At 39.8% G+C, this 20,075-nt stretch overlaps 1 protein-coding gene and 1 long non-coding RNA gene across 8 annotated transcripts in view; one reads left to right on the forward strand and one right to left on the reverse strand.

Moving 5' to 3' along the window:
* Positions 1 to 429: 429 nt before the first annotated feature.
* On the reverse strand, positions 430 to 4,890 carry LOC127381599 (uncharacterized). Its single transcript, XR_007888766.1, has 2 exons — positions 3,750 to 4,890; positions 430 to 3,223 (listed from the first exon to the last, which is right to left on the reverse strand). It is a non-coding gene; the product is annotated as an uncharacterized LOC127381599 (long non-coding RNA).
* A 287-nt stretch (positions 4,891 to 5,177) lies between these two features.
* ZNF438 (zinc finger protein 438) overlaps positions 5,178 to 20,075 on the forward strand; it is a 50,758-nt gene continuing 35,860 nt past the window's right edge. For 4 of the 7 annotated variants that reach the window (XM_051610528.1, XM_051610525.1, XM_051610531.1 and 1 more), the window contains exons 1-3: positions 5,286 to 6,136; positions 7,353 to 7,431; positions 7,885 to 7,938. Coding sequence is in view for 1 of the 7 variants with exons in the window: in XM_051610532.1 (XP_051466492.1) it covers positions 7,422 to 7,431 (10 nt within the window). In the remaining 6 variants the exon portion in view is untranslated. Of the gene's footprint in view, positions 5,231 to 5,285; positions 6,137 to 7,352; positions 7,432 to 7,884; positions 7,939 to 20,075 lie in introns of those variants that run through there. The other 3 variants (XM_051610527.1, XM_051610526.1, XM_051610532.1) reach the window with 3 other exon arrangements.

The following is a 20,075-nucleotide window of genomic DNA, read 5'->3' on the forward strand; positions in this document are numbered from 1 at the left end:
TTCAGGCAGAAGAAAAAGGCACTTACAGGGAACCAGTGATACAATTGAGACTTTAGGAGATAAACTGCTGCCCAGAATTCTCTCACACATTGTCTTAACACCCATTCAGCATGAATTTTTATGCAAAGGTGTTTCTTAGTAACGTACTAACTGCCCTTCCCATTGCTGGCAGCATTTCTGATTTTCTTCTCATTTTTCTGAGCTGTATCACTTTCCATCATTTCTGTTCCTTGGATTTTTTCCCTATATTTATTTTACTTGCTTGTTCTGATTAGTTGATCTGGATCTTAGCTTTTTTATTATCTTAATTGGCATTTTCCTTTTTTTTTTCCCCCCTCCAAGAGCAGTGTTTCAGCATTTAAAGGTTTGACAGGTTAATGATGACAAAAAGGAATATGCTTAAACCTCATTATATTTTTCAACTTCAAAGAGTTTTGCTCATATTTATTAATGTATCTCCACAATATTTAAGTCAGAAATATCACTGCTGTTTCAAAGCTAAGGGAACTGAGGTGCAGACACTAAAGCATAACCATCTTATATTTCTAACAGGTACAGATAGCCAGCAGAAGGCTGATACTAAGTCTGATACTTAGAGGTTTTCCAAGGCTGCTGTTTGGTGTTGTCCAACTTGCCCAAACTCTTTCCACCTGTGTTCTAGTGCAGTGAATTTCAATACCCTAATAATATTTTAAAAACCCTAATATTCTCAAAGGCTGTCGTAGTACTGCAAACTTAACTATCTAAACCCAAACATCTAAACTATTCTCTCTGTAGTCTAAAACAGTCTGGTACTATGCAGTAATACCTTACTGCATGTGGGTGGACTTCCTCTAAATGTGATACAAAATTCCTCCATGTACACTCAAGTGCAAGACAGAACAGCAGACTAACCCTTACCATTGTAAAACATCATGGGTTATGAGAGGGAGGTACTAGTCATCTGGTCAAGCTGCTCTCCCCACAAAGGTCTCAGTTCAAAGCACTGCAGAAGACAGTGGTTCACCCCTTTATGACAAAGTATTGGCATTTCCACTTGTGCTGATATATGGCAAAATCATTACTGTGCAAACATCGCTATTGATTCAGGTCTGAAAATACACTGCATTGCTAAATTGGAAAAAATTAATGTGGGCTTTAATACTATGATTTTTTAGCCAGTTACCCTAAACTAATAGCACTCTTCTAAGTCAAGCAAATTGATACTGTACATCATCAAATTCATAATCATGTAGGTATACTCTTCAGTTTATTCTGTGATAGTCCACTGCCACTCTTCTAATCAGCAGATGATGAAGAATGTTCTCCATAAAGTGCTTGTTCTAAATCATTACCAATGCAATTTTAAAACGGTATCTCTTTATCTATTGCAGGTCGTAAAAAGAGAAAGTAGTATCTTTATGAGGTACCATAGCTTTCAGTTTATTTGCTTGTATTTTATTGCTCATTGGTTACTAGGTTCTGTTTACCTTCAATTCGAAGTATACACTCATTCTATCAATACTTACAAGAAAAACTCATTCACTAAAGCCTGTAAAATAGAATTGAGAACACTGATACTTTTCCATTAAATATTCAAGAAACAGTACTTCAGAATATCCATGACCTAGGATACATCCCAATCCACACAAAACACTATCTTCAAGAAGTTACGATGAATTCTTTTTTCCAGAATTGTTTTAAAATTTGATATTCCAGACTGACATTAATTACTGCTGCTACAAACTTTTTTATAGTTTATCATGAAGTGAGGTTTATGGAAAATTAATATACTTTCTATTAGAAATAGCTGATGTTTTCAGTGCACACTGAAAACAATTTATAATGGAAGTTTATATTGCCATCAGATCTTTTATTTTTCATCAGCAACAGATAAATCCATTGTAGTATTTTATTGTATTTTTAAATGAAAACTAATAGCTGGTAAAGGCACAAACACATTTGCACATCAGAATGAATATTTTGTGTCTCTCCAAGTGGCATGTAATATATCAAGAACCATCGTATGCTAATTATGCCTCATTTGTGTTTCATAAAGGCAGTACCCATACTGAACATAGTCATGGTATTGCTTAAGCAACAGTTAAGACTTGTATGGCTTCAAAAGAAGCTATAATTACTTAGGACCATTTGGAGGATCCAACTTCAAATTAGTTGTATTTTACAGGTTCAGTAACTGCAAAACACTTCAGTTTTAGTTGGCACACAACGGTACAGAAGAAGTATATTTATTTTTAAACTTCAGTCCCTGCTGAAATTGTAAATGACTTCTAAATGAAGTATTCTGAAGCACAGGAACAGTAATTTCAGATACAGGGCCTCCAAGGGGAACATGCAGCTGAAGGACAATATCGTAGCTTAAATGTACCTTGGTTCTGAAAAGACTTGGAGCCAGCCTGCCTGTTTCATCAACATACACTTTGTTTGCCAAAATGAAGTTACTGTATTCATAGACCTGTGTTTATGTTCAAAATAAATAACCCTAGTTCACATATATTATAATGAAATCTGAGTTTGAAAAGAGCCTAAATTTTTAATTTCTTTTTATTGTTTGGATACACTGGAAAAACAATTTTCAGGATCAAAAACTCAGGCTATCTACTTCTTAGCTGTCACTACGTAGTGAACTGTAGAAACAGATTTTTCAGCAAACTGTATGTGTATTTTAAATATCTTTCTAATGGTAAGCATACTGTGTATCCCTACACAGTTCACATTTCAGCCTCAGGTACATGTTGAGAAATGTGTCTGTTTGGAAGACATTCTATATTCCTTGTATCTTTTCCCACACTGACCCTTTTTTGTGGTAATTCTTGGCCCTTTTGGACTTAATACCACAGCAGCCTCATGATTCTAAGCACATGATAGCAAAAGACATCAGATCTGAATGCTCAGTCTAACCCCATTGTCCCCCTTTCATCTTGCTTCTACTTCTCAGGACCTGTGCCAAGGCTGCTTTGCAGATCCTTCATTCCAGCAGTGGCTGGGGGTTCCCTGCCGTCCCCTTTTTCCAGCAAAAGGAAAGAGCACAACAAAGCAGCTGTGCTGATTGTGAGCTTACAGGAGACAGAGGCGTCCTGGCAGAGCACATGCCAGAGAGGAGGTGGAGAAGATGGAGGCAGTCGGGCATCAAAGCATGACACTGGAAAAGGAGATGGCTGCGATGCCCATTTGTCTTTGAAGTCCTGCAGGCAGAAATCCTTTCCTTCTCCACAAGGATGAGCTTTGTTGAAGAACAGATGGTTAGAAGAAGGAAAACCAAAAAAGGTTCCTCCTTTCCCCGCCCCCCCCCCCCGAAATGCTGTTTCCCTTCCATTTTTGAACCTTATTCTACACTTTGTTTTTCTGCACCTTCGCACCTCCCTCCTTCACAACCTTCTTCAACATTCAGCCTTCCCTTAAATCCTGTATTATTCTATTTCTGTCACATTTTCATTTTTCCTCTTTAACAGAATCATAGGATCATTTAGTTTGGAATAGACCTTTAAGATCATCTAGTCCAACTGTCAACACTGCCAAGTCCACCAATAAGCCGTGTCTCTAAGCACCACACCTACACATCTTCTAAATACCTCCAGAAATGGTGACTCAACCACTTCTCTGGGCAGCCTGTTGCAATGCCTGACAGCCCTTTCAGTGATTTACTTATTTATTTATTTTATATCCAATCTAAACTTCTCCTGGCACAACTTGAGGCTCTTTTCTCTAATCCTATCACTTGTTACTTGGGAAAGGAGAACAACACCCACCTGGGCACACTGCTGGTTCATATTCAGCTGCTGAGCAACACCCCCAGCTCTAGTTCTACCATACACCTGTGATGTGAGTATCAGTCATCCTTCCAGCCTCTCTCCCAAGTCTCTAGTGTTGCATGGCATTGTTGTGATCTAACTGCAGGACCCAGCACTTGGCCTTGTTGAACCTCATACATACCCTGGCCCATAGATCCAGCCTGTCCAGGTCCCTCTGTAGAGCTTTTCTACCCTCAAGTGCACCAACACTCCCACCCAACTTGGTGTCAGCTGCAAACTTACTTAGGGTGCTCTCGACCCTCTCTCCCACATAACTGAAAAAGGTATTAAAGAGAACTGGCCCCAAACTGAGCCCTGGGGAACACCCCTTGTGAACAGCTGCCAACTGGCTTTAATTACGTTTCTCACAACTCTTTAGGCCTGGCCATCCAGCCAGCTTTTTATCCAGTGAGGCTTATACCCTTCCAAGCCAGTTTCTCTAGGAGAATGCTGTGGGAAACAGCATCAAAGGCTTTACTGAAGTCTAGGCAGGTAACATCCACAGCCTTCCCCTCATCCACTAAGGGGGTCACCTTGTCACACAAGGACATCAGGTTAGTCAAGCAGGGCCAGCCTTTTATAAACCCATGCTGACTGGGCCTGATGGCCTTGTTGTCCTACATGTACTGCCCGATGGCACTTAGGATGATCTGCTCCACAACATCCAATCTGAACCTTCCCTGGTGGAACTTGGGAGGCTACAGCCTCCTTCAAGGCAGCTGCAGAAAGCAAGGTCTCCCCTCAGCCTCCTTCTCCGGATGACACAAGTCCAGCTCCCTCAGATGCTCCTCCCAAGACCTGTGCTCTAGACCCTTGCCCAGGCTTTGCTGCCCTTCTCTGGACGTGCTGCAGCACCTCCAGGCGCGCCCTGCGGCGAGGGGCCCACCCCGAGCTGCAGCCTCAGCCCTGCTCGGTACGAGTCGCCTCCCCAGTCCTGCTGCCCACACGACCCGGCCGCAGCCGCGCTGCTCCTGGCTGCTCTCGGCCACCCGGGCACCCCGCTGCCTTGTTCTGCAGCTGCCTGCGCGCCCCTCCCATGGGGCCTTGGCAGGTCCCTCGCTCCCGTGTCCCGCCACAACCCCGGCACTCTCCAGAGACTCCTCTTCCCAACCTCTCAGAAATCCTCGATCCCACCGCCCTTGCCCCACGGCAGCTGGGTGCCTGGGAGCCCGGTTTTCCCCCACCCCAGCGCCTGCTTGGGATGGGAAGAGCTCGCTTCCAGCGCAGCGGTGCCGGGGCCACCCGCCCGTCACCCCGGGCAGCGCGGCCCAGCCCCGGCCCGGCCCGGCCCGGCCCGGCCCGGCGACACCCGCCCCCGCCCCCCCCTCCCGCCGCGCTGCCCGCGGGCGGCTCCGCGCCTGCGCCCCGGGCGCCCCGCGGGGTGACGCCACAGCGCCGTGACGCGCGCGCCGTGACGCAGCACGCAGAGGGGCGCGCTCGTAAGTTCGCTCCCCCGCGGCGGGGGCAGCGGCGCGGGCGGGGGGCGGGCGGGGACGCGCGGGGCGCGGCTGCTTCCGCGCCCTCCCCCGGGCGGCGGAGCCGGCGGCAGCGGCAGCGCGGGGCCGGGGAGGCCGTCCCGGGCTGGGCCGGGCAGGCCAGGCCGCCCCGCTGGCGGCCGGGAAGTAGCAGGCGGCGGGGCAGCGGCTCCCGGCGGCAGCGCCGTGCGGGGGTGGGTGTCTGCCCCGGGCCCGGCCCGTCCGAGGGGCGCCCCGCCGGGCCCTGCCGCTCAGGCTCCGCGCCCGCCTGGCTGTTGAGTCGCCCCGATGCGGAAAGCGGGCCCCGAGCCCGGCGGTGCCCGGCCGGGGTGCGGGGCGGCCCGCGGAGCTCGGCCGCGCTGGGAGCGGCCCCGCGCTCTGCCCCGGGCGGGCGCTGCCCCCGCCAACCCGCGGCTGCGGTTACCGGTGCGGCGTTCCAATAAAGATTTGCGGGAAGGCTCCGTATCGGTGGCTTCTCCGAGTCATGAAAGTCAATCCCACGGTTCACTGACACTTTTTTTGAGTACACGTGGCTGAAAAATGTCGCGTATTCGAGGGGCGGCGGTCGGTGCCCTCAGGTTTTGGGGCGTGGGGGCCTCGGGCTGGTGTGGAATCCCCCGCCAGCCCGAGTCAGGGCTGCGCGCCCGGCTCTTGGCTCTGGGACGAGCGGGGTTTCGTCCGTCCTGCTGCTGCTTCCATAAAAGTACAAGAGCTGTGTGTGTGCAGGCCTCTCCGGCTCCTGAGGTTTCAGAAGGAACCTGAGAGCCCGGGACTTCTTGTTTGTTCCGTGGCTGCAGGAATGGATGCAGTGAAGAGGTGTGTTGGTGCTGAGGCCTGAGTCTTGTCAATCAGTTGGAACATTTTCAGTTGGTAATAATGAAATAAAGACTATATCCCCAAGTTCTAAGTGATCTGGTGTGGGCAAAACAAAGAGGGAGGTGTTTGGAAGCAGCATAAGAGTCTTGGGAAGACTGCAGGGCTGTGCAGTGTGGCAGATTTGAAACAGTGTGAGAGATTGACTTGTTTAAATTTGTCATGTCCAAAAGTCATGCTTTGCTAGAAGACCTACCTAGTTTAATGCCTAAATTAAAGTTGCTGTCCTAATCTTACCTTTTATTGGCAGTCTTTTGCTCTTCATGTTGCCTTGTGCTCAGTTCCTTTCTTTCTCTCTGGGTTAAGTGTATCTCTGAAGCTTTTTACCATGCCTTGAGGTCTCAGTCAACAGTCCAGCCCTTAAATACTGTCTAGTTTAGCTGGCTTAGTTTAAAAATTACTGTTTTGAATTTGCGTAGACTGATTTATTTGAACCTGTGATATGCCATTAGAAATTATCTTTCATGTTATTATTGCATAATGGGGAGAAAAGAGGAGGATAACATATGGTAAATGCACAGCTCCCTTGGATCACAGTAGTTGCTGTGTGCAGTTTTTTTGTTTTCTCACAGGACCATTCAGCAACCAAAACACTGAGCTGTTTTGTTGTGTTTTGTTTTTTTTTTTTCCCCCTAACCTTATTGTAGCTAGTTATTTTTAGTACTAGTTAATTGTTTTAAAAGTTTTTTTTTATGCATAGCCAAATATATATTTCAGGGATTAGTGCGTGTTTTTTATTCTTCAGTAACTAGAATAATAGGATTTTTTAATGTGGTGGTTTTTTGTTGTGGGTTTCCTTTTCTTTCCGAAAAGGAAAAGCAAAAAAAAAGTTTATAGCAGTTATGGTCTGTGTTTAAATATTTTTTTGTGATTGGATACAATGTTCTTAGTGTTTAATAAAAAAGTATTCTTGGGTAAGGAGAACTTGGCAGATCAGCAGAAAATTAGCATTATGAAATGGTTCAAATGTTTTTAACTTTTTAACAGGCTGTTAAAGTAATAGATTTTAGGGTAACTAAAATTTTGTAATTAAAATGTTTTTCAAGGCATTCATGAGGGAAATACTAGTTTCCTATGTATCCTCTCCTCTCATTTGTGAGAATATCAGAAACAGGAATGACAGTGACAGCATATGATGAGGGATTTCTGGTTTTCTCACATGAAACTTTAGATAAATGTAGTGGTTGTTACACGTATGCTTTTTTATGTACAGGTTGAATGATTACGCCGCATCAGATGGAAGGACTGTTCATCTGTCACTTGGGATGTTTCAAGGATTTTTATGTGCGGAGGTAATATTTGTGGAAGTGGTTTAATGTTTTAAATGTCTGTGAAACTGGTGATGGTTTCATGTGTTTATTTGCATCTAATGAGGTAGATGTTAGGTCAAAGTGAAATGATGAAAGTACGACTTTGATCTGAAGTTGACTGAGAATATTACTGCACTTTACTTAAGGAGTTTTAAAATTATATGGTCAAATCAGGAATGTGTGAACTTTATCAGTTATTTTAGCAATATTTATTAAAACATCTGTTGTTGTAATTTCTAATCTGGAGTACTGTTAACATATGGCAAGCCTCAGAGGAGATGCCATTGTATTGAGCAAACATGTTTTAGTAGAATTCTTATTTGCCACTTTGTAAAATGTATGCCTCTGCTTTTTATTTAATATGTTTTCCGGTCCTTTGTTAAGTCCCAATATCTTAGAAAATGTATTTTCTGTTTTTTCTTTTCCTTGAAATAGGAATTGAGATGTATTAAATGTTATATTGGCCATAACAGCAGCAGGATGTATAAGGTGGGTATGTTGAAAAAATATGGTTAAAATCCTTGCATAATATTTTATTTCTTTATTTTATGTGTGTCTGGATAGGAAGAAATGACATACAGTAAGCTAGGGTTCTTTCCAGTGGTAGATGTAGGTAGCTTACCTCCTTTTGACCATGGTAAGCTGCTACATGTTTAGCACAGGCTGTGTGAGAAGATGGAGAGAGCCTGAGGTGCTGAAGCATTTTAATTGTATGTCTTTTAATGGGAATTTTTCAGTGTGTCCTTTCCCTAAGGTTTGTATGCTGCTGCGTTGTTGTTGTTGTTTTTTTCTGAAAACTGGACTGAGAAAATACCACAAAGTGTTTTGAATCTTGTTTTCACTGGTTAAATGTGATGGAGAAAGAAAAGGATTCAGTTGCCCATTCTGTACTTCCCTTCTTACATAGACAGTTTCTGTCTCTGTGTTTGAGTTGCTCTTTGTTGGTTTGTTTGGTTGTTTTTTAAAAAAATCTTTAAGGTCATTGAGGGTGTATTCCAGTGAAACTAACCATTTTCAGAAATTTCATGAAAGATAGCAGTGATTCAGCTACAGTAAAAGGTGTTTTGATGCTTACCCTTTTGTCCTTATTTGCTTAGACTTAATGCTTCATGCTCATTGTTATAATTATGGAGAATCTCTTACAGAGATTCAGAACATTTTTACTTAAAAAGATTTTTTAAAACAAAACTTAAAACATGCACATACATATTTAGAGGACTAACATTGGCAAATAAGAGAACAGCAGTGCTCAGATAATAGTTGAGCAGTTTCTAGTGAAGTGTATTTGTGTGTTGTTGTTATTAAAGTCTTCACAATGTAATGATTAAAATAATATATATGATGTAGCTGCTGTTGATTTTTTAAATTTATTTTGAAAATAAAAAGTTGTGATTTTTTTTCTTTCCATGCTTTCTCTTGCTGGTGTAACAAAGGGATTCTTACTGTCAGCTTAAAATGGCATTTGGAGAATGCTGTCATCTTTGTATTGTGTTTGCTCTGTGTTACTGTTGGTCTTGTCACCCTTCATAGAAACACAGAGAACAGCTGGGTAGAAACCATGATATTATTATTGTGATATTTGCTAATTAAGTTTATCTTTGGCTTAATATAGTATCATATTTGCAGGTATTGGTTTGTCCTTATTAAGCTGATTAAACCTAGTGTAAGTAGTGTTCAAGCCTTTTTTTTAAAGGACTGATTTCATGGATATTTATAGCATAATTAAATGTTGTAGGAAATGTTACCATGGTTTGTGGGGCAATACATCTTTATCTGATAATTCTTCCTAATTAATATATAAAAATGTAATCAAAACACCATAAACCTAACTGTGGTAGAACTGCACTGTGTATTAAACAAGGATATGAAAGTGCATAAACTAAGGAGGTACTGTCTTTTATTTGTAACTTCAGTCTTCACCATTTTAGGAAAGAACTACTTCCTCACCTAAGCTGTGAGCTATTCTTTTGTGTCATTGGTTCTTTCTTGCATCTTTATGAAGAACACACAGTACTGGAAGCCTTGCCTGAAGGGAGGCCAGCTGGAACAGGCTGGGTATTGAGCTGTCTGTATACTTTCAACTATTGCACAAATGGAAGGGAAAGTGTGTAACGTGTAGCTCAACACCTCTTTCAGAATTGTGATGCGTCGTGGTCACTCCATTTGTGGTTAAGCATTTTAAGAAAAAAAAAAAAAAAGCTTTATTTTTTTTGGCAGAATAATGAGGGTTTTTTTCATGGGATCAAATAAAGAGTAAAATCATGCAGTATTGCATAATGAACATATATTTTCGTGTGTGGGACTTCTAGAGCCTGCTATAGGTTATTCACTTGCGTGTATGCATCTTGTAGTTTCATTCAGTGGTTTAGCCCTTCATAGTTTCTCAGAAAGTCTAAGCCCAAGATTGTTGGTTGAGAAAAAGTATCATGGTTAATGCCAAGAAGGGATCATGTGCTGAGATGAGCTTCAGAGCTGGACTTTGCTGCCCTGCTGAAATGCCTCTGACACAGCAAGTCACTGGGGAGGCAGGGAGGTAGGAGTATTCTTGTGGCTTGCTTGAATATTTGCCTGGAGAAGCAGCTACAAAAGAGATGGAAAAGCAACTTGGAAAATTTGTTTCATTCAAGTAGGTGTAGGAGTTGTGAGGGGAAAAAAAGCCACTCCTGGCAGATTTCCTAGGACCTATCAATGAAATTGGCTTGAGATATTAGGTGGTTTCTAAGTATTCTTTCATGGAGAATTTTTGCTGTTTGGGTTTGGATGGCAGATCAGTCAGAGCACCTTTTCCATAGTCAGTCTTCTGCATGAAGCCCTGTGTTATGAGTAAGTGAAGGCTGAAAGGTCTGTAGACATTGTTTAATGGCTTTACCTGACCCAAAAGCAAAAACCAAACCAAACAAATTCTAAAACGGGTGTCATCTCTACTTTTTGGTGCATTATTCAGGTGTTGTAAGGGACAATTGCAAGGGACTCTTCTCTTCTGAGGACCTTTTCCTAGGGACAGTGTTCTGAAAATGATGCATGGCAACAAATTGCAGCTTCGACTGATGTTATTTCTGTTGTACCTGTGCTTTGTCTCTTTGTTCATGTATATGTTTGTGGTTCTTTTGGATGAACCATAGAAAACAGTGATGTCCCTATTACTGACTTGTGTAGTTTTGGGCACACTTCAGCCTTCTGCATGGCATTGGTTTAAAACAATAATACAGAACTTAAATTTGGTGGATTTTTTCACCATCCTTGATTGGCTGGCCTCCCTTGGTGAGATTAGTCTGCTCATTTTCCGTGTGTGCCTGTAACCTCGGAGTTACATTAGGCTGCTGTTGCAATGAAATAGTGCTACATACACTAAGACAGAAACTTCTGACAGTTCTTGATGTTGGCTCAGTCAAAACAGAACAGGTGGTAAAGCAATAAGGTGGATCCCTGTTTTAAGGAAGCAAGGCAGCAAAGTCGAAATATCAGCATTCAGTTCAGCATCAGTTACTGCTAATAATATGCACTATCCTAAAGGTAGAAGTGTACAAACTCCAGAAATACTGTTAGGCAATCAAAAAGGATCAGCCTATAAAAACCTGCTTAGATCTGCTGTGTATGTAAGCGTGCTCTGTATGATGAATCAAGCACTTTGAATTATCAGTCTACTAGTAAACTGTAAAAAAATTAATAATATGGCTGTTCAGTGGGTTTTATTGCTGATGTCATCAACACATTTGAGGCTTTACTGAGGAAGAAAAACAAATTGGTATTTGATTTAAAAAGAAGGGACTGTTCTCTATTACAGGACTGAAACAGACCACCCAAATGCCTTCAGCTGTTTTCGGTTATTTTCATAAATAGTTTGTTCTTTTAGCACAGTGTTTAAGAACAGAGAGTTGGGTTTATCACTCTATTATGTTTTTCCCTAAATGGTAATATTAAACAAACTGTTTGTGATTTAGAAAAAATATCCTCAACTCTTGATTCTCTTATTTCTTTTTTTTTTAAGCTTCCGGAGTAAAATAACAATAGGTGGTTGTGATTTCAGATCTTTAAATGCACCTTTTTCTTGGAAATTTTTGTCAAGTTTGGCTAGATATGTACTACTTAAAGGTCAATGTAGTATCTATCCTATGTTATGATGCTTTAGTCAATTCATTCAGGGTTGTTATATGTTTTTTGTAGTTCTTGTGGGTCAAGAGGATGTGTAATATACTTGTCTTCCATGAATACATGCAGTATCTTTTCAGTTAAGGTCTTAATTTTTCAAAAGGCAGATCTGCTATATTATGTTACAGACTTAATTCTTATGCTGAAGCACACTCGGTGCCTCATTTAAGGCCTAAAGGGCCTTTGCTTAGTCTGTGTTTGTGTTCTCTTGTAAACCAGTGATTTTATTTCTGGGAAGATATCCTGATAGGCATATGACAAAGATTTGCAGACTGTAATGGGTGAAATCTGAGGAAAAAATTATGCTGAAAGATATAAAAAAACAAAGAGTACCTGGGCCAAAAATATGTCTTCACATGTTCATAGTGTCACATATTCAAAGCAGGCAGCTGTGTGTTAAGGATCTTAGTTTCTGAGAGTTCAGTTACCTTCTGATATCTGTGTTTGTACATGTAATTAGAGTAAACAAAGTGTGATGGAGAATAGCATGGGGAATAAAATGCTATGCTGAAAATTAATCTCTTATTGCCATAGAGTGTGCCATGACAGTTTATGTTGTGCTGGATGCCTCCTCTGAAAAAGGAGGTGTAGAGAAGAGGATAAAAGAAGGATCTACAGGGATGGACACTTGCTTGTATAAAGAGAAATTGAAAAAAAAAAAAAAAATCAGGTTATTTAGCCTTTGAAAGGCAATGAATATGATGAAGTATAGGACAAGTACACAGAATGATGAATGGCTTGATAAAAGCCATTAAAGAGCTTTTGTTTTGTTGATTCATGCTATTAGGGGACAGTCTGTGAAATGAGGGTGGAAAATTGAGAAAGGAAACTTGAGAAAAGGATATATTTCTTAGTAAGTTGGTAAGACACTGAGCTTTGCAGACTAGGGATAATTTAAATTTAGGAAAATTCTAACAGAAGTTGGATCGTTTACAGTGCAAGAATGTTTACACAGATTCAAGTTACCTTTTTCCTGAAAGCATATAACCGCCTCAGCTCTTCGTCATTTATAAGATTATTTTTTCCATAATGATTTTTGCTAAAGCTTGTCTAAAAACTATGTATTGATGGTGGAAGTAAAGGAATTAAGTTTCCCCCTAGTTTGTTTACAGGATAAATGGTTATAGTATCTCACTAATGTCTTTGTTCTCTTTCCCTGTGTTTACTTATATCTAGGTGAAGTACTCACTAGGTACTACGTGTAGTTCTCTTGGGAGCATCCACTGATTTAATTTTTTTTTCTTGTAAGTGAAGACATTGAGGAAGGTTTTTTCAGGAGTAACATCAGAGTCCTCATCAACTTGGAAAGAAATCATGTAGGGCAGTTGTTTTTCTGACTTGCCAGTAGTGAGACATTCTTCTTTCTCTTCAGCTTCCATTTTTCTGTTGCCTGAGCTCTTGTGTTAAGTAGGTGTTCCTGCAGTAATTTAGTCCAAGTCGGTTTGTTTTGTACCTAGAGCAGTGGAATATTTAGGGAGGGTGAGATGATCTAAGGCTGGCCTTGTGTGTCATCCAGCCAACTTTCAGCAAGTATGTAAAAAGTCATAAAAAATAGCAGTGGGGGTATCTTAATTAAATGAGCATGCTTGTCCCTCTGCCAGTCTTTTCTCTTGGCATGGTTCAAGTCCTGGAAACTGTTTGCTTTCAGTCTCTATCAAATTCAAATATAAAACTCTGTGATAAAAGCATCAAAAGCAGTGTTCGGCAGGAAAAGACTGCAGAATCAGCTTTTGCTTATTCCCAGTGAAATGTCCTTTTCACTCCATTTCATGGAGGCTGCAGTTTTTACTTTTGGTGTATTTAGCAACAGATTGACTTAAATTTGTTGTATTTGGCTCCAGAGCACCAAAGAGCAGATGTCAGGGTGGTGCCGTGACAGGAATAAAAAGATTCAGAAGGCTTGTGGGAATTTGAGGAGTGAGAGGGAAAATCTTCCTCCTATTTTTATTTTTTTTTTCCCCTGCTATGATCCATAATGTAACATTTAGAGTTGGCATTCAGTTCAAAACTTGCCATGCTCAAGGGTTGGTGCCTTGACGCAGGCATTCTTTCCCACAGCTCAAATTGTGGAGACAGAGTGTATTTATAAAATAAAATATGCCTGTGAAATTATAATTGATACCTTAATTATGGAGAACTTGCCTGAAAGATGGTAGCTTAGTGACCTCCAGGACATTTTCCTGGCTTAGAGCAGACAACATTTATACTGAAACATTTTTCTCTGTAGGAATCTTGTCTAGGCAGAAAAACTTCAGCAACTGAGAGGTAATCTGTCAGGGCTGATAAGCCTAAAACAGTGGTCAAATTTTAAACATTATGTAGGTTTGGAACATCTAAATAATAAGGCTTGCTATTTGGGGATTGTGGCTGTTTCAAAAATAGGTTATGAAAAGCCACCATTGCATGTTGCCAGTCATTGCATAAGCAGGTGGGTGCCAGATGTATGTGGGATCCTGGAGAAGTTAGTTGCTTTGATTTATTTCTTTTCACTTCTATAATGAGTAGAATGCTTCGAAAGTTAGTGGCTGCTTTTTGGTTTTTTTAAGTCTGGAAGTGTTTTATCTTTGGCTCAATTAAGGAGCCATTTCTGAAAGCACCTAGTGTAATTTGTTAGTAGAATGATTACTTGTTTGTTTATCTTTCTCACATATTTTTTTTAGTCATCATCTACCTGCACTTCAGGAGTATAATTTGCCACAGTGTAGTTTTTAGATTGTTAAAACATAAATGTGATGTAATTTGCAGTAATTTTGATTGCAGGTTGCTATCTTTTACAGTTGTGTCAATTCTCTCTTGTCTTATATGTATAATGATGTATTTAATACTTTGTGGAGCTGATGATTTATTTATTTATTTTCCTGTGATGAAAAAGTGTGACTTACACAACAGTCTGGAGGGGAAGATAGTAATAAATCTTTTGATTTTCCTTGAGATGATGCTTCTTAATCTTGTCTTACTGTTTTAGAAAACTATGTTGCCTCCTACTTTGGGACTTTGTATTTTAGTGGAGATTGTTGTACTAACAATTTTCTGGAGGGATGGGATTTGAAGCAGAAGGAATGTATCTTATGTTCTTCATCAGAATGTAATGAAAAAGTTTGACTTTTTTATTTTTCTTAAAAAGGCAGTTAATTTAGTGGAGCGAGTTGTCAAAAGCATCGTATGTGTAAGGTGTTTAATATACGTGCTCTCTTCTCGTCAGGGCTTCCAAAGTCATGATTGTAGTATGCTGCTGTAGTATTTGAGAGCAAATCTTCCCATATTGTTTGCTGACTTACAATGTAAAGTGCACTGCCATGGAACAAACTATCTTGCCGTTTAGCTGTAGCGTGTTGAGTTTCTTGCTTAGGTAGCTAATGTCAGCAGCTTCAAAGTGACACGCCTGGAAATAATTGTCATCAGAGCTGCTGCAAGAAGACTGAGTGAAGCCTTTTTGATATCCTAACTGTAAAGGAAGCCAGATTTGATCAACAGCTGCTGTGAGGATTATTCAGACAGTAAGTCCAGGGCAGTATTTTGCACTTCTGACCAGTTTAGGGCATGTTTTTTTGCTTAAGATGAGGTATTGAAACTGTAAGAGAGTTCAGTGGGTTTGATTAGCATCATATATGTCTGGCCTGTCCTTAATTTCTTCCAGGTATTTTTGGTCTGGCTGTCAAATTTCATTGTCTACTGCAGTGTCTGAAAGACACTGTGACCACATGAAAGTCTTAGAAAAACTGATAAGTTATGGATACTGTATTTAAAGACTTTATTCTATGCCATTTAATCGTAAGTACTTGTAAAGTTTCTTTTACGTGGTAAGATTTCACTTTAAAAGAGCATGAAACTGTAGATTGCATTTAGGCTAGATTAAGATCTGCAAGGATCATACCTGTTTTGTTGGGTTTTTAAAATTTTTTTTGCAAAAAAATTTTGTATTAGTGTGCTGAGAAGTTAGCTGTGTAATGCAAGGAGAGCTGATTGCTGTATCTCGTCTGTCAGCTGAAGCTGAACAGAAACTAGGTAACTTTCTTGCTCTGGGTTGTTAGAATGGTGTCCCAAGGCCAGAGATAACTGTTGGATGTTGTGCTTCTGCAAGTGGGGTTCTACAGACTAAGTTGCCCTGATTCCCCCCATCCAAACAGTGTTAAACCTCTCAGGTGTGTCCAGTAGGGTGTTTTGAAAATTCCGCTCGGCTATGAGCAATCTGTTTTCTGTTGTGGACAGACAACCTGTCTGTTGAAAAACAGTTCATTATCCTTGCACAGAAACATAGACATGGGAAAACTTAAACAATAGAAGGTGTCCCTGCCCATGCAGGGGAGTTGGAACTCGATGATCTTTAAGGTCCCTTCTGACTCCAAAAATTCTGTGATTCTGTGAATGCCTATTGGACTTTGTAATATGATTCAGGTAGGTTCATTTCTCCTGGAAGATGCAGGACATTAGCCAAACTGCAAAAAAAAAATCTAACATTAATTGAGTGTTATGGGACTGGTCATCAAATCAACAAGGCAGCATATGCCATTTGTGCACAGTAATGAAAAACATTATTTTTCTATTTTGCCTTCTGGAGAATTTTGGAAAAGGAGGCAAGAATTTCCAACATACACTTTAATTGTTGTGGTTCAGTAAATCAGAGGGAAGTTTATAATTATTTAATTTTCGTAGATGGTTAATTTGCCTTTGAAAATTGTTGTTATTAGTTTGGATGCAGTTCTTTGTGACTTTTTGAGTTTGAAATCAGACTGCATTTATAGAAGTGCAGATATCTCTGAGAGATGTAGCTGATCAACTTTTGAGAAGCAGAAAAATTCCTTAGTGTAAGAATATTGTTAACTAACTTGATGGAAACTTTTGACTGTGGAATTGGTTTGTTCTGCATAAACCTGTTCCTGTTTCTGCAAGCTGTTCAGAAAACAGAAAAAAAAATAATCAAGAACTCTAGTGTTGATTACAGAAGTTGTGGAGTAATGGACCCTGATTAGAACATAGGAAATGCAAGGGAACCAGAGTAACATCTTGATGGTGATACCTAATAATTTGCTGAGCACCTTCCCCCTAGAGAACAAAAGGTAAAAAAAGACTAACAATTTTAAATTTTTTGGTGGGTTGTACCTATATACTACCAGAACTGCCCTGTCTTACCAGGAAAATAGGACAGGCTAAGTATCCCAGGTCTTATTTAACCCTGGGAGATTTCAGTGGTGGGACAAAAAATCATTTTGCACAGTATATAATCTTTTTCCCCCCCTAAGTTTATTTAATTTATTACTTTATTATAACTTTTGGAGGTGAAAAGGCATATTAATAATTATAAACTTCAAAAATGTTTGTAATTAGTACTGATTGGCACAGAACTACTATGCATACATTTTTGGAAAGTGCTGATGGCCTCTGTCTCTGATACTCATCTGTGAATGATGTAGTTATCTGATAGTTCTTTTGAAATTACATTTGGAAAGCTGCTTTATATGGGAAAGAGAAAATGTTTTGTATTTGTAATTGCAGTAAGAAAAAGACTGGATTGTAATATTTACACATTAAGTTGATTGACAGTAGATGCTCCCAAAAGAGGAAGTTTCTAATTTCTTTTGAAATCTAGTTGTATTACAAATAGCTGTATTTAAAAGCTTAATAATTTTCAAAACTAGTATCTTTGGAATTCGGTTTTTCACTATAAGTGGGGTTCACAAGCCCAGAATATGACCACCTTTACTTTCAGGTTTTTAAAGTTAATTGTATTTCTTAAATAAGATGAATGCTAGTAACGTCTCTGTTAAAAAACATTATTAGTGCTGGTACATTACTAGTTTTCAGATATAAATTCTGAAGAGGTTCTGTAAAGAACAGATGTAGTCAGGTGGAAAATTTTGTTCACTTGCAAAGGAATCTTATATTAGCAGTTCACACTGTTGTGAGCCACAGTGCTGCTTCAGGGCCCAGCAGATGAATCAGTTTTAAAATTATGTATTTAAAGGAATTGTCAGCTTCTGATATGTTGGCTTCACTTGGGAGTTACAGGAAACACTTCCTAGTGCTGTTGCCATCGATTCATTTGCATGGTATGAGTCCTTGTAGTTAGCTCCTGGCTTCTAGCAAGCTTCAGTTCACCTTGCTGAAAGAAAGGCTGTGGTTTTACTCACATTGAAGCTGTTGTAGCTCACTGAAAAAGGAACAGCAGTGTCACTGGAAATATTTTAACTTAAAATATGGAAGTCCTTTGAAGACAGAATATCTTGCAACAATATGGAAATACTTTTCTGGCAAGTCCACAGTGTTATGAGCTTTGGATAGATTTGCCTCAAGTTTATACCCATCAAAAATATAGTGGCTCATCTGCTATTGCAGTTTTTTGGATGAATATTGTACTCCTGAGTACTTAGGCTGCTGTGGAGTCACAAGTGTAGGAGAAGTTACTTGAATCTCAGAAGAAAGTGTATTTACTGGGAGAGTTAGTTCAGTTTGGTTTTGCAAATCATTAACCCTTAGAAGTGGGATTAAGTTTACTGCAGGAGAAAATGGAACTTTCCCTTAATAGCCTTTGTCTCCAGAATGAGGTCATAGTGCTTGTCTCTTTTCAGTCTGCCTCTCAGTAAGATAATAGAAAAAATAATTGTTTCTGATTTCAGTTTTAGCTTCTGAAAAATGGGAGTCAGTTACTTGTGCAGGCCGTAATGTCAGCAATGACTTTCTGGTCTTACCTATTGTTACTACTTTACTGCACAATATCTGCCCTGTTTATGTGCCCATACTTAAAATTCCCATGTGCTTCTTTTGCATTTTCTTTTCTTTTTCTCAAGTTTTTTTTTTTATTCAGCAATTCCACTGGACAAATATATCTGAGTAGACTTAAGTCATGCAGGAGTTGGTTGTGCACATGGCTTTAGTGATGGCAAAGGCTTGGCTTAGATAGAAAGGAAAGGAAACAAAATAGAACCCAACAGAACAGATAAGGAAAGGAAGACTGGTAGTAAAGGAAGGTAGAGAAGATCACCTGATTGACAAGGTGGAAAAAAAGGAAGCTGAAATGCTGGTATGGAGATGCACTGCAAATGCAATGTGTAATGACATTGTTCTGATTTGTAATTTTAAGAACATCTAAAGAAGCATGTTGTTTAAACGAATAAGATAACTAACTGAATTTTTTAATCAGAAAAATACTTTCTGTGTAATTTTTGGTAGATCAGATATACACTAATGCCGATTTTAGGGAAGCTTATTTTTGTTTACTATAATGAAAATATATTAATCATAGTTTTAATCAACAAATTAATAAAAACATTAGTGTTTTGTTGCTTTATTGCTCATGTCTTGTCTGAGTAGGGTTATGTGCTAGCACTTTGCAGCATTATCTGTTGGTAGATATAAAGGAATACAATTTTGCTTGGTCGGGAGTTTAAAAAAAGTGTCTTGCCTCATTAAAATGTTCCCAGGTCTCTGTGAAGAGCATGCATGTATGACCACTGTTCACTTTCCAAAATGGTACTTAAAGACTTTGTGACTAGATTGAACTACAATCAGATTCTTAGATTCTCTTGTGTCCCTAGGGAATAGAAGTTCCATCACCAATGAATGCCTTGGGTAGCTTGTGCTCATTCTGTTGAGCTATGGGGTTTATTTCAGAATATGGGAGATTCATTTTTACGGAATAGATAATTGAGAGAGTTAGCATTCTTGCTTGGATAATGTGTTGTTTATTTTGGAAGGAAGTTTCCCATGGTTAAATAAGAACAAGATGTTTGACCACCTTCTAGGGAGGAGACTGTTTGGTCAGCATAAAGTTAAAAGAAAAAGCTTAGAAGATATATCTGACCATTCTTACGTGGTGCTTGAAATGTTTTCATGTTTCTTCTGGGCTTTAATTATACTGTGTATACATGGCAACAAGAAAGGCCAGCGGTTTTGTTCTTTTCTTGGAAGTACAACTTTATCACATCATTGGGAATTTATAGCCTAGTAATATATAGTGTTTTTTCCATTCCTGCATTTTGCAATTGGTTTGTACAGCCTCATAGCTTGGCAGCCAAGAGCTCACTTTTTCATGATGTTTTTTGGCATGAAAGGGTTACTGTTCACATTTCCTGTGTAATTCCTTCTGATCTTGCTGGGCTGTAATTACTTTCTTGATGTTAAACATTCCCAGGCTCCTATAACCTTCTAGCCTGCTTGCACTGGCCAAGTTTGTCCCAGGTGATCATGTGGGCGAACCTCCTGTTTTTAAGGATAAAAATCTCTCCTTCCTGTGTAAGATAGGCTACATACTCATTCCTTTGCTGTGCATCCCAAGAGAAATCTTTTCAAAAATAATAATAAGGTAACACATCACTCTTTCAGAGTCAGATTTAGCAGCCAAATAGATGACAAATCAAGTGTGTGGGTTTAGAATTTGCTGAATCTTGGTTGAATGACTGTAAGTTCACATTAAAGATTATTTTTTCTTAATACATTTGGAAAATAGGTTATGATATAAAAAAGATGGATTTTGACTGTAG

This window comes from Apus apus, chromosome 2, assembly GCF_020740795.1.
Source record: "Apus apus isolate bApuApu2 chromosome 2, bApuApu2.pri.cur, whole genome shotgun sequence".
NCBI classification, from domain to species: domain Eukaryota; kingdom Metazoa; phylum Chordata; class Aves; order Apodiformes; family Apodidae; genus Apus; species Apus apus.